At 46.8% G+C, this 27,445-nt stretch overlaps 1 protein-coding gene and 1 long non-coding RNA gene across 51 annotated transcripts in view; one reads left to right on the top strand and one right to left on the bottom strand.

The window, feature by feature from the left end:
- Positions 1-27,445, bottom strand: part of SORBS1 (sorbin and SH3 domain containing 1) — a 219,602-nt gene that overhangs the window by 87,922 nt on the left and 104,235 nt on the right. For 15 of the 50 annotated variants that reach the window (XM_023642038.2, XM_070223911.1, XM_070223919.1 and 12 more), the window contains exons 4-11: positions 25,021-25,089; positions 21,855-21,950; positions 19,714-19,842; positions 11,154-11,180; positions 10,918-11,030; positions 5,489-6,196; positions 4,508-4,870; positions 676-820 (exon numbers count right to left, since the gene is read on the bottom strand). In XM_023642038.2, coding sequence (XP_023497806.1) covers positions 676-820; positions 4,508-4,870; positions 5,489-6,196; positions 10,918-11,030; positions 11,154-11,180; positions 19,714-19,842; positions 21,855-21,950; positions 25,021-25,089 — 1,650 coding nt within the window. The remainder of the gene's footprint in view (positions 1-675; positions 821-4,507; positions 4,871-5,488; positions 6,197-10,917; positions 11,031-11,153; positions 11,181-19,713; positions 19,843-21,854; positions 21,951-25,020; positions 25,090-27,445) is intronic. The other 35 variants (XM_070223964.1, XM_070223987.1, XM_070224172.1 and 32 more) reach the window with 8 other exon arrangements.
- LOC106782046 (uncharacterized) lies at positions 6,193-9,446 on the top strand. Its single transcript, XR_011422316.1, has 3 exons — positions 6,193-7,765; positions 8,066-8,296; positions 8,738-9,446. It is a non-coding gene; the product is annotated as an uncharacterized lncRNA (long non-coding RNA).

Raw genomic sequence — 27,445 nt, 5'->3', positions numbered from 1 at the left:
AACATGAAAATCCTCAGCAGAGCTGTTGGGGGCCACACAGTGTCAGGGGCAAATAGCCGTGCGGTCCTCAAGTCCCCAGAGGGTGTGCTGAGTGACGGCCCAGCGCAGTAACTGCTGGCAAGAATGAAGGCCGGTGAGTCATTCAGAGAAGGTTCAATAACCTCTGTTTTAGAGTACAAAAACATGTTTTCTATTTTAGAAAACTTTCCATACACTGTGTTTTATCTTTTTAATTTTGGCACTCAAAATTCTGCTTTCTAGAAAATTCATGTCAAAGAACTAAATGATTTAGAACTGTACCTAGATTTTCCCAGCAAAGCTCTGATTAAAATTCTTATGGTGAGGAATTAAGGAGCACACACTTTTTCTTTTCTGTCTTCTTTCTTTTTGGAGCTACCATCTGAAGAAAACTGGGGATACTCCAGGTGTGGAACATGCACCTCGCTAGCTTCCTTCTGCGGACACCTGACATCATCCTAAGACAGGGCTTCTGTCTGCCTGCTGTAATCGACTTTGTGGGTTGTGGGAGTGAGTAAACTGGGGCAGAGGGCCTCAGGGAAGGATGGGATTTGTGAAAATTTCCTTGGAATGGCAGAATTCTTGCCCCAGATGTCAAAGAGTAGCTATGCTGATTCCAGTGGGCCGAGGGAGTGGTGCGCTGCGAAGCTCCCTTACCTCGATTGTGTTGCAAGAGCACAATAGTGGGATTGACAATTGTCGTGGAGGGGTAGGCAGATGTTGGCTTGCTAACTGGTGCAAAGGTTTGGGAATCAGTTCCAACATGGGATGAAGAAACTTCATTTAGTAGAGGACTTGAATCCTGAAAAGAAAACAAATGTTGTAACTAACTATAAATACGTGAAACCTAGAGTTAATGCTTTTTAAAAAGAAGAAATTTAAGGCTTTACAAGGACCTTAATTATAAAAAGAAATGGCATCAATGAGACATATCATTAAATCCAGTTAGAAGTTTAATCTGGAATGCTTATGGTCTTTGTTGGTATTAGTAAGGGGAGAGAGGGAAGGTGAATGATACTGAAAGTCTCAGCAACATCATTCATTATTTTCACCTGGTAATAACTGTGGATCAACCTGGTTACTGAAAAAGCAAATTCAAATCAAAGTAGACTAACATGCAAAATTCATGCAATTCCAAATGCGATCCAAGAATGAGAGCTGGTTTAATTGGGAAAAATCAGGAAAGTTTAGTACACTTGTTTAAAGAAACATGAGACAATGTGAGAACAAGAAGCCATGATGTAAGAACAGGGAAGAGCTAAATATTGATACTCTCGGAAAGCTACTCCTATCATCTGCATCACTGAACAACCTCGCTAGCGCTTGCTTCTGAGATGTGGATATTATCCTGTCCTACTGTGACCTCTTTTCACTCCAATATTGAGGGACAAAGATCTATGAAGTAAAACTTGTGAAAATCCCAACTTCAAAAACCTGAAGACTCTGCCAGAAATACCAAAAAAATTATTACTACCAACATTATAATCTGTATGATGGGAATAATGCCAGCCTTCCTAAAGACGTGAAAATAAGACCTCGAAATGTAGTAAGGATATGTAGATAGTTTCCTCTATTACGGCTATAAATTTTACAAAGCCAGAATATCATTCTTAAAGAGTTTGAAGAATAAGACTTTGATAGTTACTCTCCAGATAAAAGTATGATTCAAAGCAATTAGTATGCTCCATCAGGGATCAACTGCTCTGTAAGCACCTGCAGGACAAGGGCTATGCCTCTCTTCCTCCTTTCCCCTTGCACCTGCACAATGCCCTGCAGACAGCAGGCTCAGTAAATGCCACATAAATGGCAGGAGCCATCTACCACCAAAGGTGTTTCTGAACAACTTTTGTAGCAAGAGAACATATGCCCATCAAAAGAGAGGCAGTGACTGTCAGCACCCAGGACAGCTCCTCACACACAGTAGGGGCTTCCTACAAACACTGGCTTGCTCAGTCTGACCTTTCTGAAAGTGCCCTAATGTCGAAGCTGTTATCTATGAGCAGCAGCTCAGGGTGAATAAAACCTTTTCCCAAGACTTGAGAGGCACAATATGATCTTGTACAGAAGTGCCTCATCTCAATTTTTCATTTGTAAAGTGGAAAACAATTACACTTATCCTAATTTACTTCCAAAGTGATGTAATAAAGATAAACGACACATGAGTGAAAACTCTGCCACAGTGCACCCAAGAAATCAGGCATACAGCTCTTTAAAGTAAAAATGCCTAATGTGATGTTTGGATGGAGCATATAAGCATTAGGCACTTCACAAATTTTACTCTGTGGCACAAGTTTTATTTCTGGAACATCACATAAAAAAGGCTATTGACTAAAATAAGCTGGATCAATTAACATGAATTTTCTTCTTCCCTTTTATTCTCAAATTTCTGCCAACGAAGCAGATATCAACTAGTGGCTTGGCCACCATCCACAAGGGATTCTGCTCTTCTTGATAGTTCTCGTCCAGTGGAGAACCCAAGCAGGTTCCTTGTCACCTCTTACTGTTACCCAAGGCCAAACCAGAAGCTATCAGGTCAAGTGGAGTCTTCCCGGGAAGTCTGTACTACACTGATCAGTCAGGTTTGGGAAATTGAGGACACAGTCCCAACTCATCTGTCCTGGCACACCTGAAACAAACTCAATATGAAAATCCAGATCTACACAAATGATAAAGGATAGGGCATACAACAGAACTAATCACAACGGTACTCTAGCGCACCAAAAATAAGACTCGCGTTACCTGCTGCTCCAGAGAAACATTCTGAGCCAAAGGGAAGAATGCCTGTACCCTCCAAAACAACAGCGGCTTCTAAACTCACCTATAAGTTGAGCTGGGGTGAGGGGAGCGCATCAGGGAACAATCTAGCATTTTCCTCCAACAGGGCTGAGTTGCAAAGCTCAAAGCTAGGCTATCCAAGCCCCTGGGCCACATTTGGCCAGGTCTTTACCTAACTGCATTGTGCTGCATCTAGAGATTTGAGAAGAGGTCCCAGCCCAGAATGTAGCTGTTCTCAGCTTTGGTGTGCCTGATATCTGACTATAAGTTCTCCTACAAGCCAAAAAACTGTTTCCTTCCTGCTTTCTGCATGACTGGCTTCAGTATTGAGCCATTTGAGGCAATCTTATAAGCATACCTCTTTACGCAAAGGGTTGTCAGTGAATGTTTATTTCCATCAGCCAATTGCATGACCCACCGGATCACTATATCTCAAAATGTGGTCCGTGGACCTTCAGCATCACAATCCCCCAGGATGTGTGTTACCAAGTCTGAGTCCTAGGCCCACTCAGTCAGAAACTCTAGGAGTACAACCCGGAGCTGACAATTTAAATGAGCTTCCCTGCCCCTCAGATGATCCCAGGTACACAAAGCTTGAGCACTGATAACACTACTCAGATAAATCCTCTGAGAGCAGGGGCCATGCCTTGCTCGTGGATGTTCCCACAGAATCTAGCAGGATGCCAAGAACACAGAGAAACTCATGAGTAATTGTTAATTAGCCAGGTACTTATTTTTGAGGAACTCTCGCCGCTATTTGCTCAGGTAAGTCCTCAGCAACGTAGCCAATATTTATTGGGCACTCTTTCTGTGTCAAGCACTATAACAGGACCTTTTACATACTCAGTCCCACTGCACCCCACAGCCCTCGGAAAGATCCATGTGTCCCCATTTTGTGACTCACACTGAGCTTCTTTCAGATTCTCTCAATTCCCAGGGCTCCTAGGAGAGAATAGACTGAGTACTCTGACTCAGCTTTTTCTCTAAATGCACTTGGGCTTTCCCAGCTATGATGGGGACTTATCTCTCACAGGACTGGATCCAAGGTGTCAGGTACTTTAACTTCCCATGACCACTGGGGCCACTGTTTTGCCACAAAGGCCCCTGTGAGCCACCACTCAGGGGCCCCAGCAATTTTCTGCCTTTCGAGGAAACAGTCCTAACATTTGTACAAGGCTTTTATATCCCTTTGTGCAATTAAACTTGACTCTTTTTTTTTTTTTAACCCAGTCTCTGCCATTGCTGTATTTAAAAGAGAGTCTGTTTACTTGCTAAATCAACAAGAGTGAATCTTTTCCTCCCCTGGAATCCCCCTGCTCCCTACTGAAGAAACTGCTGCTGGCTTTTCCACACAATTCTTTAGCTTTCCTTAGCTCTCAACATTACATTTGCTTGGCCTACAAAGAGTATAACTAACCAAAGGAAAAGCCACAGAGGTTTTCACTGAAGGAAAACAAAGTTCTTTCAGGAAGGTGTGCATTCCAAACAGGACAGAGAGGAAGAGGGACTTAGACTTGTGAACAGCCGTGAGAGTCCAGAGACACACACGGGAGGCATGCACTCTAGTGGAAGCAAACACGATCCCAGTCATCTCACAAGCACAGTGGCAGCCAACACTTCCCTCAGAACTTAGTACTTCAGTGAGAAAGGGGTTTTTTACTGCTGGGAGCAGACATTCAGGAAAGCCATGAGGAAGGGATTCCAGCAAGCTTACGGTACTTGAAACAGCTCCCGTGAGGTCAGGCTCCGAGACTCTGTGGAGGCCCTCCGGTACTGGAGGGACCAGCGGAGGTGGTGGTGAGAAGGATGGTGGTGTCTGGCTAACGGGGGGGAAGGAGCCAGGAGTGCTGGCTGGCTGGCTGTGGTGGGGCCGCCTCTGCAGACGAGGGGGAATGAAATCATCTAGAGTCGGCAAGGTCAGAGGTGAGCCGGCAGGGGCGGTCGCCGGGACTGGGGGGCCAAGTGGCCCCAGAGATGCTGGAGGTCTGGTAGTGCCTTCTTGCCCTCTGTCAGTATTAACCAGGTAGAGAGGGACAACTATTACCTCAGGCTGGGCTGGGCTGGAGGAAGTGGCATCCTGTAGGAAATAAGGGGGTTATTACGTAAAGGGGTACGGCAGGGAAGAAGGAATTCCATATTTAAACAGTTGAGAGCGGACATGCAATGATGTACTCTGAGAAATATTTAATCGGTGCCCTTTCCTCAGAGTACATGAGACAGTCGGTGCTAGCCAGTTGGCCTGCTGACACTCTATGACACAGAGGGAACTCCATCCAAGTTTACTTTCCATCCATCTATTTTTGAATCCTTTTAACACTTTAGAGAGAGAAAAAGAGAGAATAACAGAACAGGCAGGCAGGCTGTGCTTAGCCCCAAAACCACTTGCAGAGCCTGAAAGCTTGGGAGTAAATACAATTTCTTTGGCGCTTTGCTATAAAACAAACACTCCGTACCTCACCATATCATTAGTCTACGGATTCCACACTCTGACATACTTACATGTTTACAGAAAAGAGAGAGAGGGAGACACAGAGAAGACTGTGCTGAGATGTTTAGAGAGAAGAATTCGGGATTCTAGCTGCAGCAGTATTAATAAGGAAAGAGAAGGTAGGGCAGCCCAGAAAATAAATGAGCTACTAGCATGAGTTTCAAAAGAGACGGTGTAGAAGACAGACAAACATTCCTATTTCCTTGCCTTGGCTGGATAACACGGCTGGAAAAGGTAAGGTTCTTTTCTCTTCCGGTTTTCGGGATCAGAGGTAACCTGGGGGCCTAGCACAGGTGGTCTCACTGCGTCTGGGAACGAAGGCCGAGTCCCCAGGGAAGGACTCTCACCATCTTTACGGATGTCAAAGAATAGCTTGGGAGGGTCAGGAGGAGGAACAGAGAGTGGCTTTCCCTTGCCGGCTGTGCGGGAGACAATGCTGGGAGCCGGTGCTCGAGTGGCTGCAGCTTCAGAGGGAGTGCCTTTGGCTGGATCACGTGCAACACAAGAGGAGTTTTCCAATGCCACCAGGCGAATGTTATTGGATAAACAAGGTACATATAAGCTGCTGACCTTTTTTTTCCCAACCACCTCATGACGTGGGTTAGAGCTCACATTCTCACTATAAACTGTCCTGCTGGCTACATAGTGATGCTGAGGTTGGGATGAAGCACCAGGGAATGTGGAACCGAGAAGCGAGGGCCCAGGACGCATCACACCCTTGGGAGCTGATCTGGCTGCCAGAGGGGCAGAGACAGGCCGGGGTCGTGAGGGATTCTGCTGGCTGGGGGTGCCGGGTGGGACATAAGGCTTTGGTGAGCTCCGGTAGAGGGAGTCCTTATAGGGACCACAGATGGCGGGGGGCTGCCATGCAAAGCAGTCCTCTTTAGGGAGAAGTGGGTGTAGGGGAGAGAGAATCTTTAGAGTTATTTTCAAGGCACAATATCAAAATGGAAAAAAAGAAAGAGGTGGGAAAATGGAAAGAAGGACGACCATTAGAAATAGCAGTGTAACATGATCTGAAGAAAAAAAACAATTCTTGACATGTTTTTAAGCAAATCCTCAGCTTAGACTCCTCATGGAGTCTACATTTCTCTTCGGTGTAAAGCCAAGGACTGTATCATACTCACCTGGGAAGGTAGGACAGACTCTCCCCTACATCCAAGGAGGCTGAGCTCAGCTCAGGAGAGGCCACGTGCTAAGTCAATTTTGATACCAATCCTTGGTAGACCTGCACCCTTTTTAGACTTCCTGACTGAAGAAGGGTGCCCAAGGACCAAATGCCAGTGGAAACAGCCCTAGAGCCACCAATTTTCTCATATCTGCTTTCCTCAAAGATTTTTCTCTTTAAGTTTTCAGCTTTAAAAGTTCACTGAAACTCTTGAATGTCTTTCATTGTCTTCCCTTAGGAAATGGAGAATTGGAGGAATCATCCTTATGCGTGTTTACAGGAGACAGATGTCTTAATTGAATCACTGAGATTTAGCACTCACTTCTATAAGCATAAATTAAAGCTCACCAAGAAGAGAATGCTAAAGACTTAGAATCCACACGTGCTCTTTTCTCAGAGGAAACAATTTAATGGAACTAATTATTAGAAGGAAGACAGGCATGAGATTAAAAGCATGTAGTCTCCTATTTTTGATGCACACAGAACAAACGTATCAGGCAATGAAGCACTTGATTGGCCTATCGGCTTGGACTGTGTCTGGTTTATCAAATTCCAGCCCCTTCCTCTTTCCCACCCAGCCCACCACAGGGCACAGAGAATCCTAGAGGGGAGTGATCAGCCTCAGGCTCCTGGCTTAAGCCCAAAGCTCTAGTTCCAGGTTCAGAGCCAGAAAGCTGTAATTCACATCTCATTCCCTCTCCCTCAACAGGGCTCCTAGCTCCTCCTTGAGTCTCAGAGGGGCAGAGGGCAGGAGATGGGGTAAATCTCTAGGCTGATCCTCATTTCAGTGAGAGCCGTCTGTCAACCTGTGGCTGAATGGGGAATCAGACCATAAGATGAGGAAAATAAAGTTTATTTTCCTAGTGTTATAGACTGAATGTGTGTCCCCCAAAATTCATATCTTGAACCTCTAACCCCAAGTAATGGTATTTGGACGTGGAGCCCTCAGGAGGTGATTTGGGTTAGATGAGGTCCTGAGGGTGGGGTCTCTATGCTGGGATTAGTGTCCTCATAAGAAGACGTAGAGAGACCAGAGCTCTCACTTTCCACCAGGTGAGGACAGAGTGCAGAGGTGGCCGTCTACATGCCAGAAAGAGAGCTCTCACCAGGAAGTGAATTGGCTGGCACCTTGATCTTGGACTTCCCAGCCTCCAGAACTGTGAGAAATAAATGTCTGTTGTTTAATTACACCTGTAATATGGCTTACTTTGTTAAAGTAGGTAAAGCTAAGACACCTAGACTTCCTTCACTGGCCCCTATCTTCAAAGAAAGCCCAGTACTGGAAGAAAACCAGAACCTTCCTCCAAATTGCACAGGTAAGGTATACTAGAGTTTGGGCAATATCTGGTAAATAAGCTGTGATCAAAAACTAGGAGGGTACAAGGGTAGGGGTCTACTTTGGAGTTGTTTTTTATTTTATTTTGTGTGCTGTTTGGGTAGCAACTTTCCCTTCTGGAAAGGGATGTTAGCAAGGGTGAATAGGTGACAAATAAAAAAGTTTTATGAGTCTGGATTAGAGTATCAACCCAGAAATAGTAAGTAACCTGTCCCTTAACAAACTCAGTTTTCAAGTAACAAATGACCTGGATGAAGGAGAAACTATCTGGGTATCCTAGGCTACCTCGATGTCATGGGCACAGGGTGCCCAGGATGGTACGAGTGGAATGTGGCCTTATGTACCAGCCAGAAACACAGATGAAGAGCCTCTCTTCAGGAGTCAGCAGGACCAAACCTTCCAGATGTACTCACTTGGTTTCAGTGAAGTTAGGCTGGAGGTTGGGGCATGTTTACAGACTAAACGACGCTCTCTAGAAACAAAATGTTTGAACTAGCACGCACTAAACGGGGTAAGTTGATAATGGTTGTCAGGGAGGTAAGTAAAAGACAATTTTGAATTAGACTCTGGCGTACTTTTACTTTGAACTCAAGTGTCCCACATGTGATTCCTTCTTGTCCAAAGATAGAATAGAAATCGGTTTCGATGAGTTTTTAACTTAATTTGGCCATGGCCATATATGGTGCCAGGGCTGCATTACATCAGGCACAAGCCTTCCCAGGGCTTTGACCCTGTAGAGAGGACACTTCCCCAGAGTGTTGACAATGCACTCAGAGCCAAAGGCCTTCCTGTCCTGGGGCTTCTTTTAGCCCTAAAGAAGGAAGGGGACAGGCACAGTCACTTTATGTGGAAGGAACTACTTTCTGCTTTATTGTAAACACTGTAGGAACTACACAGGCAGTTGGCATTCCTCCCCAGCTGGCCACTAATGAAATTCTATTTCTCTTTTTAGAAGGCGGGGCAGTGAAAATATGGGGCTGCTTGAAGAATCTGATATGTTCCTAGTTTATACAGTTCCAGAAACTGGCAGTCCTCACCTCTGCTGGGACCACCATGATGATGCTGTCAGAGAGAGGGAAGCCCTGGTTCTGTTACTGGGGATGAAGAGAGCAGGGCAGAAGGTCCAGGCTGGCAGGAGAAAAGGCAGCCTATGGGAGATCAGGAGAAAGGATTCCTCTCTGGCGCTTGAGTTTCCTGGACCCCAACTCAGTCCTTCTGAGAAAATGCTAGGCCTGCAGGGGTCTGAGAGTTTTCTTCAGCTGACATCAAGCCAGGGCAATCCCCAGCCCAGCCAGCCTTGGCTTTGTCTAAGCCAATGTGTACTGACAGTTCTGGCAACAGCTATATAGACATTTTTGCTCTCAAAAAACAAATCCAAAAGGTAATGCATGACCTAAAAGTTCTTGAAATTTGGATGGCCAATTTTACACTGAATATACAGAACAAAACCTCTATCTCAGCAATTTACCAGGTTCCCTTTAAGATGCCCCAGCAAAAGGAAAATTCTTGGATAGTGACAGATAAGAAAATACACTATTCATAGAAGATATTACAGGATGCTCACCCTTATTATGAGGCTCACCCTTATAAACTCCTTGAGGGCAATGTTTAACACCGTGATCTGAACACAAGAAACGCTCAATAAAGCTATGGTAAATAAATGTGTTTAAAATGAATTTTTATTTACTTTGCATACTCTTAAAACGATCTCTTTAGAGCTGTTTACAAAGCCAGAAGAAATTAGTGAATTATCCTTTGGGCTAAGCCACTGATAGTGGAAGAGGATGTGGTTCTACACTTGCCTTGATGATCAGCACTACTTCCTATCAGCACAGAGCCAAACACATCTGTTCTTGAGATGGCTGGGAAGGAAGTGTGCCACAGACAGTGCACGAGCACACTGGGAAAGGTCTTAGAAATGGGAAAACTATGGGAAGTCATTTTCTGGACAACTGACCTCCCAAGTCCCCACATCTAAGGAGGACTTCAGGAAGCCGGACACACTTGTAGCTCCTGGTTCTGATCAGTGGCCCTGTATGCACACGACTGTACCTAGGGGAGGCAAGCTGTGGCAGGGGCGGAAAGCTTAGTGGTGCTGCTCAGCACACAAGGCAGATGATTCAGCAACCACTTCCAACCCTGAGAGGACAAGGGTCTGCAGAGACGAAAGAAGACATCATCTGACTCGGTTTCATTTCAGGAGCCAGCACAATTTTATGTCCTCAGCAGCCAGACGATCATCAAAGAAGGGGGGTGGGAACCAGGAAGGCATACGGAATCCCTGGGTTCCTCGTGAGCTCCGGGAGCACTTTCACAGAAGGCAGGCACAGGGAAATGGACCACACAAGGAATGCATTTTTGCCACATATTTCGAGCAGCACAGCTTCCTTTAAGAAAAGACTGCTCCATTCCACAGATGTGGCTCCTCTACGTAAAAATACTCTTCCCAGATTGCCTGAATCAAAACAGGGTCTATTCTTTTCAGCAAAATGGCAAAGTAGCAACAGGGAGGGGAAGGAAGAAGGATCAGGAAAACAACCTAGGGGGATCCCGACTCCAACTGTACAACTTGGGGGGACCTTCTTTTGTAGGGTAAAGGAAGGTGGTTTAAGCTCTGCTGTACTGCCATTCCAACTTCTAGCTGCCTGCTCCTGGGCCATGGGATTAGGGTCCAGCCACAGCTACCTGATTGATAAGGACAGAGTTGCTGGAACTCGTACAGCCCAAGTGCAGCAAATTAATGGAATAAACACAACAGCACACTCTTCTCTTGAATGCTACACTCTAAAGAGTTTTTAACCAACAGGCTCAGAACTTTTTCCCACTTATTCAAGGCTAAATGGATTCCCTCTTTCAGAACACTGCCACATGCATTTCAAACCTAGAAAACATCAGTCCTATATTTCCAGTGCCCTGGTACAGACCAACCTCATCCCACACTTCTGCTTCCCTTGACCCAAACTTCTCCCTAACTCTGGTCCTTGTAGAGCTTTTCCACAGTGGGCCAAACGTGCGACTCTGAACCTAGTCCATTATCCAGCTGAGCAAGCTGGACATCACCCATTGAAGCTAAAAGACTCAGAAACAGGCACCACTCACCAGCCCCCATGCCACCCTTGGGCACATGCCTACCTGGGGCTTGTCGGAAGGAAGGTTGGGATGCACACTTCTGTAGCCCTTGGCAGCAAGTGAAGAGGGTTGGGCGTTTCCATTGGCATCAGCGTTAGAAGAAAGCCTCCATTCATCTGAGAGATGGAAAAAAGAAAGAGAAACTCCTCACTCACAGGGAACACTCCTTGGTCCCCCTCTGGTTTAATAAGGGTCCCTGGTGGAAGGAAGGGACAAGAAGAACTCAAGAGAAACCATACCTGCTGAGGAATTCTCTGACTCCAGAACTACGTGTGGTGCAGAAAGGATGAAAACAAGAAGAGGGGCAAGCAGAAATGGTTACATTGGCAGCAAACAAGCATGTACTGCAATAGAAAGACAAAAATCCAGCACCCCATTGCCTGACACAAAATACCCTCAGTCACGATGGCCTAATTACCATAGGAACCCACTCTAAACCATGATGTGCTCACAGGCACTGACCTTTGAAAACACAAGGCTCACATTCACAGTAATGAAGAAACAATTGTTCCTTGACATTCTTATTTTACAGACAAAAAGGCAACAGAACTCTACTGTCCAGTCCCTTCTCACTAACTCTCATTTCTCTTCTTCGAGCCTGATGTGGGCTCAGAACGACCTCTCCTCATTAGTAGCCTGGGCTAATTAACAGACCGGGAGAGGGAGAAGTAGATAAGCACTTTTTCCGTGGCTGTTGGTGCTGGGCTAGGGGGGAGAACGTGATTTAAGCCCAGAGGTATCTGCTGTGATAAGGACTTTTTTTCTCCCTGCCTGCTTTTCTTCTTTCCATTAAACATGCCACATAAACATTTCAAAATCTAATCACCCTTTCTGCATTTTCATCACACGACAAGGCACGCTTGTCCTTCAGCCAGCTATCACCCTGCCCTCCCAGCCATCACCTGACATATCTGAGACCCCGAACCTCCCCTAACTTGACCCACCTGGCACCATGAGGCAACAGAGCACAGTGGTTACAAGCTCAGCTGGGAAGGCAGCTGGATCTCAACTCAAACCCTGGCTCTACCACCGAATGAGCTCTGTGACCCTGAGCAAGTTATAAGCCTCGGTTTTCCAGTCGAAAGTGGGGATAATGATATGCCTGGTTCATAAGTGTTATAAGAATTAAGTGATATAAAGCATGAGAAATGCTTAGCACGGTGCCTGGCAGAGCTCAGGAAATGTTTGCTATTTGTCATCATCTTCTGCATCATCTCTTGTTTCCATTCTCTATCCTTCACCTAGCCCAGGGGTTGGCAAACTTCTTCTACAAAGGGCCAAATAGTAAATATTTTAGGCTCTGCAGGCCACACGGTCTCAGTTGAAACTATTCAAATCTGCTGTTGTAGCACAAAAGCAGATATAGACAAAATGTAAATGAATGAGCATGGCTATGTTCCAAAAAACCTTTATTTATGGACGCTAAAATTTGAATTTCATATAATTTTCAGGTGGCATACAATATTATTCTTTTGATTTCTTTTTCAACCCTTTAAAAATATAAAAACTACTCTTAGCTCATGGGCTGTACCAAAATAGGTATGGGCCAGATCTGGCCCACAACCCTTCGTTGGCCAACCCATGATCTAGCCAATCCCTTAACTTGCTTCTTTTCCCTGGCTGCCTACTCTTGCCTTACCCTATATAGAGCTAAAGAGGGGGATAATATTCCAGCTCTCACAGCCCAAGCCTCCATTTCTATGTAGGTCCCTCAAGGACTAGAGGTGGGTTTTCCAGATGTCAAGTTTCCAGATGTCAGTGTCAAGTTAAACACCTTTCTAAGCGCTAGACATTGTTAGTCACTTTTGCATCATTTTAGTATTTAACTTAGCGTACACACAAGTTTGTGAAGTAGGTAATCAAAACTTCATGGATGAGGAACAGAAAAGCCAACTGACTTGCCCAAAGTCATACAGCCAGGAAATGACACAGCAGTCAGCCAAGCTCTCCAGAATGAAGTACAGTGCTCTGTGTACCACCCACAGCCACCAGCCCCACACCAGCCACAAAGTAGAGCCTACATTCCAGGGAGGTGCTGGAAGCCAAAAGATGCTGGAGCAAAATGCAAGGCAGAGGAAAAGGTTTTGAGAGATTGGCATCCATGTATAGCAGTTTAGCTGCATCAGAATCACAAGGACAGCTTGGTAAAACTCAGACTACTGGGCCCATCCCCAGAGTTTCTGCCTTCGCAGGCGGGAGGTGAGGCCCAAGAATCTGCATTTCTAACATGATCCTAGGAGATGCGAAGGCTGATGGTCCACAGCCCACACTTGGAAAACTACTGATATAAGGTATACTTAAAAACATCCTTATTCTGGAAAACTAACTGTATCCGGTTTTGCTTATTTTTTCCCCCTCTAAGCCAGAGCACGTATAACATGTTTCAGTTGTATAGTCCTTTAGCAGGTTGCCCGTTACCTATGAATTATCCACAATGCAGTGACAGAAACATATTTGTCTTCTCTTCCCAACCACATAGTTGGGAAATTTACAAGACTTGAATTTTACTTCCATTACTGCAACGCACTGGCTTGTGTGACCAAAGGCAAGCTGTTAGTCACTCTAAACTTCATTTTTCTCATCTATAAAATATAATCCTTACCCAATGGACACCTCACAGGGTTGCTGAAGATCCAGAGATCAGGTGTGTTAAGTATCCTAAAAGCAACCATTTTTAACACCGATGGCTGTATCCATCCAGATCCCTAGCCCAGAGATTTCTTTGTACCCAGCAGGCCCTCAAGCACCAGGTGACACATTGTGACAATGATTCTCCCTCCTCCCCTGCATCTATCACTTTTCTTATCCCATCTTCCTCTCTAAGTTATTTCTTTTTTTTTTTTTTTTTTTTTTTAAAGATTTTATTTTTTCCTTTTTCTCCCCAAAGCCCCCCGGTACATAGTTGTGTATTCTTCATTGTGGGTTCTTCTAGTTGTGGCATGTGGGACGCTGCCTCAGCGTGGTCTGACGAGCAGTGCCATGTCCGCGCCCAGGATTCGAACTAACGAAACACTGGGCCGCCTGCTACGGAGTGCGCGAACTTAACCACTCGGCCACGGGGCCAGCCCCCTCTCTAAGTTATTTCTAGTCCACCTCTGTCAAGTCATTCTATCAAATTTACTAGATTTACACCTACACTAAATATCAATAGGTTCTGAACAAAGGGCTATCAATAAAGGATACAAACTTTGTACATGGATTTGCAGACACTTTATTTTGCCTCCTCTTTGGTTCACAGTTGGGTTGGTTCTACTCAGGTGACACTGACAAACAAACGTGTCATGGAAAGTTGAGATGTATCTGTCCCTGCAAACCTCTAGGTATCATAAAGGGACTACCATTTTGGCATCAGACTGCCTAATTTGAGTCCTTGATAACTGCACGTCCTGCAGCAAGCGACTTGGCCTCATCTATGAAATGAGATACTGTGTACCTCTTTTGAGTCATAAGGACTAGATGGAAGTATCTGGCATAAAGTGTGTGCTTAGTAAAATCAGAATCCACAGCATAAGGGAAAAAATTTCCCCAGACAGAAATAAGAGTTGTTGACTTCTTCCATTTGATAAATAGCCTCAAGAACATAATATCCTTGGGGATCAACCTACTTTTACTTCTCATTCCAAGTCATTAAAACTGTTCCCCTTATCCTTCCCCAAAAAAGGCAGTTCCCAGGACCTCTCTCAGCATGCCTCTCTTCCTTGTTAAAGGAGAGCTGCATTTCCGACATTCTATTATCCTTCATCTCTTACCTAGTCTTCTGAACCTTGAAGGTTGGGAGCAGCCCAAGGCCATCTGTGCCTGAGTGCAGCAGGTGAAATTTTATATACATAATCATCAATTATTAACTCTTGGTCGAGGAGACTGTCAAATGCTTCTTTCAATAAATGTTACTTCAGAGCTTGTGAGGGGGGAGGAAGGCCTTGGAAAGTTGGATCCTAGACAGGTTTTGCAGCCCTGAAGAGACCGAGCTTTTCCATAGCATAATTTACTTTGCCTTATCTTTTCCTCCATCTGTTCTTTACATACAAATCTTTTCTGGCCTGTGGCCACAGCCTCCTGATATTTTCTTTTATCTCATTCTGTACTAATTTCATTTTGGTCTATTCCAAAGTTGTTTTGCTGATCAGTTCTTCCTGTGATCTTAGGATAACTTTCATTGAGTCAGATTTGATGTATTCTGATAAAGTAAGCAAGAGTTAGAAGAGAGGTGTTAAAAGTGGGTCTAAGTGTTCCAGATCTTATTTGTGTTTTTTATTCATGCTGTGTGGTAAAGAATTTAACCTTACCTAAAAAAGTTGTCTGGCCTCTGCCATCTGGCTTCTGGGAGTTAATCTCTAAAAGCCCTTGGAATGTCACCATGATTGGAGTGTCTTTATGCCACACCAATAATGTGATTTAGGTTAGGGACTTTGAGCCATCAAGAGCTCAACCACCTAATGGACTGGTGAGTGCCATCTGTGCCACATGGGCAGTGGATAATGCTTATGTAATGCAGCCCCAACAAAAACTCTGGACACAACAGCTCAGGTGAAATCCCTGGTTGGCAATACTGAGCATACTGTCACACCTCAATGCTGGGAACTAACACATCCTGGCTCCACAGAAGAGGACAACAGAAGCTCCATGCTTGGTTCTTCTCCAGACTCCACCCTATGTGCTGCTTCTTCCAACTGATTTTAATCGCATCCTCTCCCTGTAATAAACTATAACTGTGATTATAACAGCTTTCCATGAGTTCTGTGAGTCCTTCTAGCAAATTATCGAAACTAAGAGTGGTTTTTGGGATCCCCTGAACTTGCAGTTGGTGTCAGAAGTGAGGGTGTTCTCTTGTGGGGACTTTTCCCCCTCAGTTTCTTGGTTGGCCCTAATTCTCACACATGAGCTCATAAAAAGGACTCAATTAACAGGGGTAGGAAGTGTGTTTAACTGCTTCAAGGTCAATTTTATGATTTTTTTTTTGCTATTGCCATCTCTGGAGAACAAATGTGAGGAAATGAGTTGATTGCAGCTCCAAGAATCTTTATGTCCAAAGCTAACTTTGCAGTCAAGAATCAGGCGGGAAGGACTGGAGCCAAGTGGCAAAGAATTAACAAAATGCAAAGGTTGAACTGGACTTTGGCTATGAGTCAGAACAAAGGGATTGATGGTCTTCAGGCTACACCAGACAGGAAACTTGGTATCACACCCACCACCAGTTCAGGCTCCCTGTCTCCACAAGCAAAAACACCCTGACCTAGGAACGCAGACGAAGTCACTCTGAATCAACAGGGCCGACACCCGGACCTGGCCAGGCAATGATATCAGGCAGCAGGAATAAGGCGATGAGGTCTCTCCCAGGAGCAGGGAGTCAACACTAAGATTACTGCAGCTCTTTCCAGATGGTTCTGATCCGAAAACCAAGGCCCACATTCATAGATTAGGAGGCTGGCCAGGAAGCCATGGTTAGGGATCCAGAGTCAAGCTACCATTTGAGGGCAGGAGCCTGGAGGGTAGGTTTAAATTGGGCAACCCCAAGGTTGCCTATCATCTGTCACTCCACCTCAGAAAACGTCTCCATCTTCCCAATATTCACTTGGAAGCAGACGGCTCCCAAGTCCACACACTGGACTCCAAATTTCTAAATCCCTGTTAAAAGCTTCCTTTTAGAAGTCCTTCTCATGCCAAGAAACTCAACATGTCAAAAAATGGAATGCAACTTTCCTTCACAAATCTCCCATCACCATGCAACTACCTTCACAAATCCTCCACCACCATGAGGGCCACAATTATTCTCTTAGTCAACCCGGAAAGGCACTTCCTCGTCAGCGCTCCTTGAACACACTGTATCGAGCCCTGTCATTTCACTCTTCCAAATACACCTCTACACTTGGCCCCTGCTCTTCATTCCCACTGCCACCATGTTAGGCCCAGGTCCCCATGGCCTCTAACTGAAATTATGTCAAGTCTTTAATGGGCCTCTTGACCTGCAGTAACTAGAATGGTTACCATTAAAGGGCCCCTGCTGTGTGCCTGGCTCTGTGCTAAATCTTGATACGAAACAGCTCACTGAATCCCAACAACTCTATTGTAATCATCCCCATTTTAGAGATGAGGAAACTCTCCAAGGTTGAGTAATTTGCCCACATCACAAAGAGAAGAAGAGGCAGAGCTGAGCCTCAACAGAGGACTATGTGACTCAAAAACTATACTGTCTCTCCCAGGATGAGTGAGTTGGAGCAAGGACTGGAAGTGGGGGATAGCTCTGAAACTTGGGTGTCAAGGGGCCACATAAGGGAAGAAATTAGGACACAGGCACCAGGCAGTAGTGCACGACTGGAGCTTCCAGTCCAGGCAAATGATCAGCAACTTGGAGACCTAACAGGATGAAGAAAGGTGGTGAAGTGAGGAAGTAAGTCAGAGAAGGAACAGACACAGCAGCTGGAGGACTGATGGCTATCCTCTAATTCTTTAGAGTACTTGCATTATAGAACAAGATCTTTTTTCACTCAAATTAGCTGTTAGAAATTCATAGGAGACAGAATTATTTGGGGACTAGAGAGAGCTTACTAAAGTGCTCAAATCACGACTGTAGCATAAGCCTAGAGATAGTGGGGCCAAGAGTAGTATTTGCATTCTATGTTAGTGCCACACTGTAACCACCAGGGGGCACTCAAGGCTCCCTCCCCTCCACCACTCAGATTCACCAACGGAAGAAAGGCTAGGCAGTTGATAAGATCATTTTACAGGTTCATGGGCTGTAGGTATGGTCTTTCTCCTTAAATTATCCCTTAGGATTCTCTCTTCCCCAAATGTTCCCCAGCTTAGGAGCCGGATCTTCGCAGTTAGGCCTGGAGAGGTGGGATTAGGCTAGTCTTAAGAAGAAATTATTTTGCCTTCTTTCCTTAGACCCACCTTTCCTGGAGACGAAAGTGGTAAACTGCAGTGGGGCGACAGCCAGGTAGGTGTGGGTTCAGGAATATAGAGCCAAGAAGCTACTTTCAACTTGTAGTGCTGGGGGGCCACTCATGCCTTCCCTGAGCCTAGGAGGAAAAAAGCCCTCTCCAGGGACCAACATTGCCAGAATGGGGCTGGCGCTCAAACCCTAGCCTGGACTCGTCCTTGGGCAACTGCCTTGGCACCTGTGACAGGCGGCTGGGACAGGACAAGTCAATCTCCAGGATGCTGGGCAATGACCACCTCCATCCTATATAATTCCATCTTATCACAACATACCACTCCCCACTGTACCAAAAGGGTTTGTGTGCCCACTTCCTTTCCTCTCTGGTCTCAAGGGAGTGGCTATCACCCCAGTTCATTTTCTCCCTTCATTTCCTTCAAGAAATCAAACTCCTGGGGCCGGCCTTGTGGCCTAGTGGTTAATTTCGGCACACTCCACTTCAGTAGCTTGAATTTGGTTCCCAGGTATGGACCTACACCACTTGTTGTCAGCCATTCCACATAGAAAACATAGGAAGACCAGTACAGACGTTAGCTCAGGGTGAATCTTCCTCAGCAAAAAAAGGGAGGGTGGGGAGGGAAGGGAAAGGGAGGGGAGGGAGGAAAGAAGGAAGGGAAGGAGGGAGGGAGGAAGGAAGGAAGAAACTTCCATCCCCTACAACAGTAGCTCTCAAACGTGGTCCTTGGACGAGCAGCATCAACATGACCTGGGAACTTGCCAGAAACGCAAAACCTTGAACCCGACCTCAAACCTACAAATGGGAATCATGAATCCTAAAAGTCTGGCCTGGGGTGGTCTTTGTCTTTCTACTTGTCTTTGGACTCAAGGTGATTCTGATGCAGCTAAAGTATGGAACCACTGCCCTACGGAGTGGAGAGGGGCTGCCCCACCTTAACTAAGCTGACTGTGCCCATGGAACCTCAAAGTCAGTGTTTCCCAACTCCAAGAACACTTGGGCTGTGGAAAGCCTTCTCGAGAAAGCCCAAAATAATCACAATCATAACCTATTAACAGCAGCTAACATCTACCAGCTCACCCCATGTCACCAGTTGTGGTGCATAACACTTTACATACTTCATCCTCACAATAATGCTATGAGGCAGGTACAAGCATCAACCCCATTTTATAGATGGGATCGCCAAGGTTGCACAGCCAACAGGTGGCAGAGGCAGGACGTGAACACAGACCTATCAGGATCCAAAGTCCCAGGTCTAAACCTCAACACCATGTTCTAGACAGCCCGGTTTCCCGCATGATGAGTCAGGGTGGGGAGGTGGGCTTCAGGTGGGTTTCTTTTGTCTCCTTTCACTCCTAGTTTGTATTGGCCTCAGAATTGCTCTCCTGATCCTGCTCCCTCAGCTGCAGGTCACCTCCCCAGGCCTGAACCCCTGACCCCACCTCTGCTTTCCTGGGCACTCGGTGAATCAGCCACCTGCACTTCTCAGTCTCCCCTGGCTTCTTCCCCTGCCCCAGCTAAGCTCTCAGAAGTGCGGATGGGCTCAGAGAAGCCTAATCTCTAGCCTAACTCACCACTCCCTCCCCGTGCCCCTGAGCCACCTCTGTGCTCACAATGCAGGCTGCAGAGCCACCAGCTCTTTAACAAGGTTTCTGCTCATCTGCTCAGTCAAAAGCGAAAACAGTGGTGGTGACTGTTGTGCCTTCCCCTGAAGCAAGGCGTACCTGTCAGTTCAGGGCACTGACCACTACCCATCACAGAAGGGACAAGGAGCTGACTGACCCAGGGGCCCCTGGGAGAATTAGGAGGCAGCTGATGAATTCACGCCCTTCTAAGCAAAAGCATAAGACCTCCCGCCCTTCCCACGGGGCTTTGAACACCTCCCCCAGTCCCATGGGAAGCGCACCTGGTTTGCTTTCATGTTTCGGGGTTTCCTGAGGACTCACGGGGCCACTGCTCGGGATTTCCCTGTAAGAAGACGAGGCCCGGAGAGTCACTGCTCCTTTCCCAGTGCAGATTTTTGTAGGATCCATGTCTGAAAAGGAAAGACCCAAAGACAAGACTGAATCCAATGCTCCTGAAGGATTAGAGCAAGAGTCAGCAACTTGTTAGAGCTGGGGAATGAGATGAACCTGGTTACAGCCACACAGTCCGGTGGTCAATGAAAATTAATGTGTAGGTGGTGGAAAGGGACGAATCACATTTTCCGAGATTTACCATGTACCATGAGGTTAGGGGAACACGGAGGCAACAGTGAGTTCTGAGTAAATGTATGAGTTACAATATCAGCTGTAAACATTTCAAAATGAAAATGAGTTTATTCCTTATTAAATGAAGTTTAGCTTGGTGAGCAGACTGACCAATTAGTAAGGCACAGTTCAAGAATGAATTTGAGAGATTTCTCAAGCTCCCAGATCATCCTTCTAGAAGAGGACGTTGACAGCACAGAGAATTAGGCGGTGGTTCTGTGGAGAATCACTGCTCCCTGCAGTTCTCCAAAAGGGAACGGAAAAGAAAATCTCTGTATCAGCAAGTCAAGACCCCTGAAATGATGAGACAGGACACGCTGCCTGGGGAGAAAGATCCTGAGTGAGAGCCTCACATTCCAAGCTTAATTAAGGAAATTCACACCAAAGAAAACAACTAGAAATGCTAAATCCTTCAATGAACGGTGTTCATGGCACCCCCAGCTGAGGCTTCACTGGGTCCCGACCTCTCCTACAGTTTGCGCTGGCCTAATAACACACCCAGGTCATCTTTCAGAACCCCACTGAGGAGGACTTCAAAATAGGCTTCAAAAGATCCGAACGCTCAGCCTCAACGAAACTCGGTCATGGGGAGGCAAGAAACCAGTGCAGACCACACAGTTCTAGAAGGCACATGTGAAGGTTTCTCTTTGTGCAGCTGAGCTGGAGTGCATTCCACAGTTTATTTTCTCAAATTTCTCAGAGCACAGCCTGGATCTCTGACCTAAAATTGTCAAGACTGGGATTACGGGGTAAAGTTTAAGTGGGCATTGGGCAGGATGTGGGCTCAGACACCCAACTCATGCCCATTCCAGTGCCAGGATGAGAAGCAAAGCCTTTTCTGTCCTCTTTTCCACTTCGGCAGCCCCCTTCCCGACAACTCAGATGGAACAATCATTTGTATTATAGGGAGAACAGATCCACCCCATCAGCACCTCTTCCCCTGGAAGCAAAGCACGAAAGCACAATGGATGGCAGAGCGGCAGCAGCCCTGGAGAGCATCGGACTTGTCCAGCCCCATCAAGATAAGTGACCGATGTCACAAAACCATCAGGAAAACTGATTCATGGTCTTTTCAGAAGGACAAGGGGCAAACTGACAAATCCAGCCCATCCACAGGTTCCTGGATGCACAGCCAGATCTGCCCAACTCCTGAAAGCACCACTGGGATAAAATGCCACCTTGGCCTCACTTGTCCCGTTTTGTACAGAAGGAAGCTGTGAGCCAGAGCTGACATCTGAACGGCACCCCTCCTTGGAGAGGAGAGGCAGGAAGTGACTGCAGGTGACATTGGGGTGGGGAATAGAGTGTTCTAGGACACGGCCCGGCCCAGCAGGCATCATGAGGTGCACCGAGGTTTAGCATGTAAGGCAGCTGCTTCAAGTTCAGCCCAATTCAGAGGTTCCTTGTATAACCACATTAACTCTCGGGGAGACCGGAGTTTTAAATAAAGTACTGAGAGCTGGAAACCTCTAGAGAGAGCCCCAGAAGTCCAGTGGCTCAGACTCATACCACAGTAAACGTCCAGCCTCTGGACAGACCTTCTCCTAAAGGGGGGGTGGGGGGGGCACAGTATCCGCCATGTTAGTCCTTCCCCACACCTGCCAGCTTGCAGAAAAAAACCACACACACACATTCACATGCACACAGAGGAAGAAAGGAAACCAACTGAGGAAGTGAGAGGGAATGGCTCCTAAACATGCAAGGATTAAGCCACCACGTCCCTGTTAGAAGAAGAAAGGAAAACCATGCGTTATCTGCCAACAATTAAAAAAAAAGAAACCAACCCAAGGAAAGATACCTGGAGGGAGTACTAGGCCTGAAGAGTTTCTCACTGTCTTCACAGGAATTATTTTAACAGCAGAAATAGAGCGTGCACGTAAAGGGTCGGCAGTTGCTGAAAACACAAAAGAGTAAATGGTGCATCCAGACAGAACATTTGGGAAACACTCAGGCAGTTGAGGAACTGCGCAGGGACAATAGGAGGAAGTCACCCATAAGAAAAGAACAATACGAAGAGCAGTGGATGCAGTAATTTAAAATAACCAGCTTTCTCTCTCGAGTTCCGCACCAAGACGGCAGAACCCTCCCTCCCTCCGTCACCCCAAGGCAGTTGGTCAGCGTTATCTGTGCCTCCTGCCACACCAGGAACTTGCCAAGGCTCTGGACAAAGAGACTTACAGAGATGCAGATGGCCTGGCAAACGGAGGAAGGGGAGAGCAATCAGGGTCCAAGGGGCCCCCTGGGAGAATGCCGGGGTGTCTGCGCTGGGGGAGGGCTCTGAGGAGGCGAGCTATGGCTCAAAGGCCCCGGATGAGTGGAGGAAGGAAAGGAACAAGGTCGTGAGTTGCCCCGTCCTTCCAGCCATCAGAGCTGCTTCCCCAGAACCATAACTTCTAGGGTCCTGGGCCTGCTCTGACAATCACAGCTCTCTGTCCCCAAGCAAATCAGAACCCCCATCTGTTGGGCAGCAGATGGTCGTGCTTAAACCCACCCGTTCCTGGACAAGAGGTTGCCAAGTGTCCGAGCGCATGCTCAAGACTCTGGGAAGCACCCAAGTGCACAGCCCAGGATCCTGACACCCAGCTGAGCTTTAAAGGAGCTGGGATAACTGCCTGGAATGTGGCAAGGGCTGCTGTCCTCAAATCCTGGGTGCTCATGCTCATCTATCCACAGGCTTCTCTCAGGCCCCTGCCTCCTCAGATTCTGGAATCTCAGCGGTGGGCATATCCCCAAATCCCTCTTCCCAGAACAAGCCTGTTGTGAGGCCTCCCCTCCTTCTCTCTCTTATGGCAGCAAATAGAGAGATGGGAGTTCAGGCACTACAGCACCAATGTCACCCCAGTGAGCAACACCCAGGGGTCTTGTGGCCCCAGAACCATGTAATAACTGGGGGGTAAAGCTGTTTGGGAAGCAAGACTCAGTGCTGCATCAGTATCGTGCTGGCAAGCCCGTCAAGGGACAGGAGGGAGGGAGGAACCTCGGCGATGGGTAGTCCACCTTCCAGTCCACCACGCTGCCATTTCATAAGGCATATGGCAGTTGATAACTAAGGTGACAATACCACATGTATTAAGATACAAACATGCTTCCACAGCAATCCTATTGACTGCTTTTTATGACCACCTGGGAGACTGGCTGGGTGGGAGATTTTTGTTACCATTTTCAGAGGAAGAAGCAAGAGGCTCAGAGAGCTGCTCAGTCATCCAGTTCTCAAGTGAAGAGGCTGAGACGGGAGCTCAGCTGTCCTGGCACCTGGTTCAGTGACCTCCTCCCAAGGCCACCTTGGTGACCTTCAGGTTGCACCCGCCTCTTTCGAATTAAAGGTGAGTCTTACTGAGAAGACAGTGGAATCCACCTCCACTTGTCACCCCATCCACACACCTCTGAAGACTCCTCTATCGAATTCATGGGATAGGGCCAATGGCCCCACAGGTTTTAAAAGCACCAGAGCCCCCACATCTCCCCATACCCCTCATCAGATGCTTAAACACTCCCCTGCAGGCACTCCACGGGCACTACCCTTTAACTCTGCCTGACAGAGTTGGCAACTTGGCCAAGGTTGTCCAAGACCCCAGGGACGCAGCTCCACACCATGAGTGGAGAAGGGCAGCTGGGCAGAGAAGCAAGGAGGCAAGGAGAACAGGAGAGTAGCAGGACCCGTCCTGCCACAGAGGAACCCAGCCCCCAGCTCCATACACCTCCTGCTCTCTATGCCTTCCCTGTCTGGCTGTTCCTTCTGACGTCACACTTTGCCCTGTCTCTAAAGGAATACATGGGAGAATGAGATGGAAACTACAAACAAAGGTCAAACATGCCAAACTCTCTGAAATGATTCTTTGAGAGATGGTGCATTTTGACTAAAATGCCCAGTGACAGGACTTTTGCCCTCCCTCCTTGATACCATAAAATTTAATGGGGTGAGCACTGATAGAAACACTGGAACTCAGAATTTGAAACAGGAAAAAACACTGCAGATTATCAAATTCCCTCATTTTCTAGATACGGGAACTCACAATCATGAAGACTAAGGACCTCCCAAGACATGTGTTTGTGAGCAGCAGAACCAGGTCTCAACCCATATCTCATCACGCCAACTCACACCACACTGCAAAGGTGGCACGGGAAGCCCTGCGGCCTGGGTACTTGGGCAGCCACGTTGAGACATTCAGGATGAGAGAATACGGGGCAAACGGGACCTCAAAGGTCACCTTATCCATCATCCATTTCACACTAAATCTTTTGTCCTCAAATTTTTAAAAACTAAAAATATGAGAGAATTCAGGTCAAACTAATGCCACTGAAATAATTTATTTCAGCAATTTAGGCTCTTGCCTCAGGGTCAGGACCGTGAACATGTCACTATTTATTACAGGTGAAGGTGAAATGCCAGGTAAGGGAGACATCAGGCTGATAAATGCCACGCGCACAAGGCGTACCTTGGTCTGTGTATTTGATCTGTCATTCGCAGCATCCTGTGAGCTAGAGACAGTTTTTTTTTTTTTTTAAAGATTTTTTTATTTATTTATTTATTTTTTCCTTTTTCTCCCCAAAGCCCCCCGGTACATAGTTGTATATTCTTCGTTGTGGGTCCTTCTAGTTGTGGCATGTGGGACGCTGCCTCAGCATGGTTTGATGAGCAGTGCCATGTCCGCGCCCAGGATTCGAACCAACGAAACACTGGGCCGCCTGCAGCGGAGCGCGCGAACTTAACCACTCGGCCACGGGGCCAGCCCCAAGAGACAGTTTTTAATACGTCACCTCCCAGTGGGAAACAGCAGCCTCAGACTCACGAGATACAAGAACATGCTCACAGTCTCAGAAGGTCAGTCTGGGAAACAGGTCTCCAGTTCATGGCCTGATTAGACCAGTGATTGTTCCCACCAGGCAGGTGGCCCAGGCCGGACATACTCCACTCCTAGAAACACTTTCCAGTACCCAGCCAGGCTTCTCTTCAAGAGCCTTACCTTTGTCCTGCCCATTGCTGCCTGGGGCCAACCCATTCACCACGGCTTTAGAAGCACCAACGTCACATTCTGAAAAAAAGAAAGAAAAAGAGCACACAGCTTGCGATATGTGTCTCCATTTACTGAGTTTACATATAGTCTCTCTGTATAACCCAGATACGTTCTATATAAAATGGTTTATATATATTCTGTTTCCTCAAATTCTGGGACTGAAGCCCTGTCCCAAATCCCCATAGCTCATGTGGCTGAGACAATGTCACCCCACCTTGGCTCTTAACAATCAGCCGCCCTGACATAAACCATAGGGACAGGCCAGCCTGGACGCCCCTGGATCCAGACAGGAGGAGAGGCACCACCCCTCCCCACCAGCAGCCTGGCCCTCCTGACACCACCCCACAGGCTCTGTCCTGCTCACTGGCCCCAGTCCACCTCCAGATGCCGGCTAATTCTCCAGACGCCAAAGTCTCCCCTGCACCTACATTCCTGGGATGGATGGAAGGTCAGAAGAAGAAGGTCAGAAATCCAAGTAAAAGAAACATCACAGCCTCCATCACCCCACCTGTTCTTTCTTTGACTACCCCTTCCGCACACACCTGTCCTTGTGACCGTCTCTTCTCCAGGACTGTAGACCTCGCTTCAGGCCTCCCCAAGCCAGCATCAGGGCAGACTCTGGGCTTCCATCAGGCCCAGATCATGTCCTTCCTTTGCCCTTTTTTTTTTCTTTTAATCAAACATAGTTAAACTTGAAGAATTTTTGAAAAATAATTCCATCACCTCAGACTCAAGTCTCTGCACAGCGTGTTGGTGTCCCGTTGCCTGGGTCTGCCTCAGCTCCACCACACACTAGCTGCGTGATCCCAGACAAATCATTAAGCCCTCAGGGCTCTGGTTTCCCTGTCCACAGAATGGGTGGTAAACCTTGCCCACCTTTGTGGGTTTGCCAGGAGAATGAAGGGAGACAACGCAAGAAAAGCACTTCCCCCGATGGCTGTCAGCCCAATCCAAACAGAATAAAAAGAATTCATCATTTTCATGCTGCACTTTCCACCAAAGGTTAAAACAAATGCTTTCTACCTAGTTGCTTTCTTCCTAATGATCATTTTTAATGGTGGCATAATATTCCATCGAGTAAACATACACAATGAACCTACTCATTCCCACCTTCAAGGCAGTAATGGTTTTGTTTTCTTCAAATTAAGATAGAAATTCCCAAGAGTGGAATTATCGGGCCAAAGGGTCTAGATTTTTTGGTATGAAATGCCTCCTTCCAGCTCCACGCCCAAGAGGAAGAACTGGGGGAAAAGTCCCACAGGCATTTCCACACCCTCCCCCTCCTGCCCGCCTCTCCATCTACTTCTTCACCTTCATTCATGCCAGGAACGGCAAGGCCAGTTTAGACTAACTCTGATATTAGAAGAGCAAGAAACTTTAGGTTGCAGGTAAAAGTTAAAAAAAAAAAAGGCCCTGGTCTGTTTTAAATGACAAAAACAAAAGGCCAAACAAACAACAACAAGCTACAAAGCAGGAGCTACTGGCAGTACCCAAGTCTACTTGGTCATAGGGGAAAAGAAGGTGAGTAGCCTCTTTACATACAGCAAAAGTGCTCAAAGAATTGGGGACAAGCCACGTCCCCCTCCTCGCAAAGAGGAAATCTGAGCTCATAACCCCCCGGCTGGAACACCAGCCATGTCCTGGGCATAGTACTTAGTACTTTAGAGGCACTGCCTCATTTAATCCTCACAAAATCTTGGTGAGTTGGCCCTTTTATGACGTCCATTTTACAGAGGAGAAGGCAGAGAAGAGCCCACCACAGGCTTAAGGCCACACAGTTAGTTGGCAGGTGAGGAAGCCACGTTGTGGCCCTGGACTGTTCCACTGGAGCCCTCGTTGGTCCTAAGCACACCCTATCCTGCACAGTTGAGGATTTGGCTAAAAGGACAGTGTAAGCCAATAAATGGAAAGGCTTTTTTTTAATCTACAGGAGTCTCTGATACACGCTGAAGATAATGCAGGATGGAGAGACCCGTGATTGAGACATCCACTGGGTCATCTCCTGCCCCTATTTAGATCACAGGTCTCGGGGAGGCTCCAGGGCAAGCCCAGCAGCCACAGTGGACCTAAATCTCCAGATGGAAACTTCTCTGCCTCGAATTCTAAACTAGAAAGCTAACAGGTCCTGGCTTCACACTGAGCAGGGAGCTGTTCCCTTCTCTATCTTCCGTAGCCCATGCTTCCACCTCAGCTCTAAGCTAAAAATACTCAAAACTGGTCATTTGTTGAGGTCTTGATTGTTACTACCAAAGGTACAGCAAAAGGATGAGCAAAGTGCCCTACCAGTCTGGACAAAGGAAGTAAGATAAGCTCACACCCCGGGGCAATTATGGTTGATTTGCTTACTTTTGCTGCAAGCACTCAGATTAAGAAA

The sequence above is a fragment of the Equus caballus genome, chromosome 1 (assembly GCF_041296265.1).
Source record: "Equus caballus isolate H_3958 breed thoroughbred chromosome 1, TB-T2T, whole genome shotgun sequence".
Classification (NCBI taxonomy): domain Eukaryota; kingdom Metazoa; phylum Chordata; class Mammalia; order Perissodactyla; family Equidae; genus Equus; species Equus caballus.
This window is presented reverse-complemented; position numbering and strand designations above follow the sequence as displayed.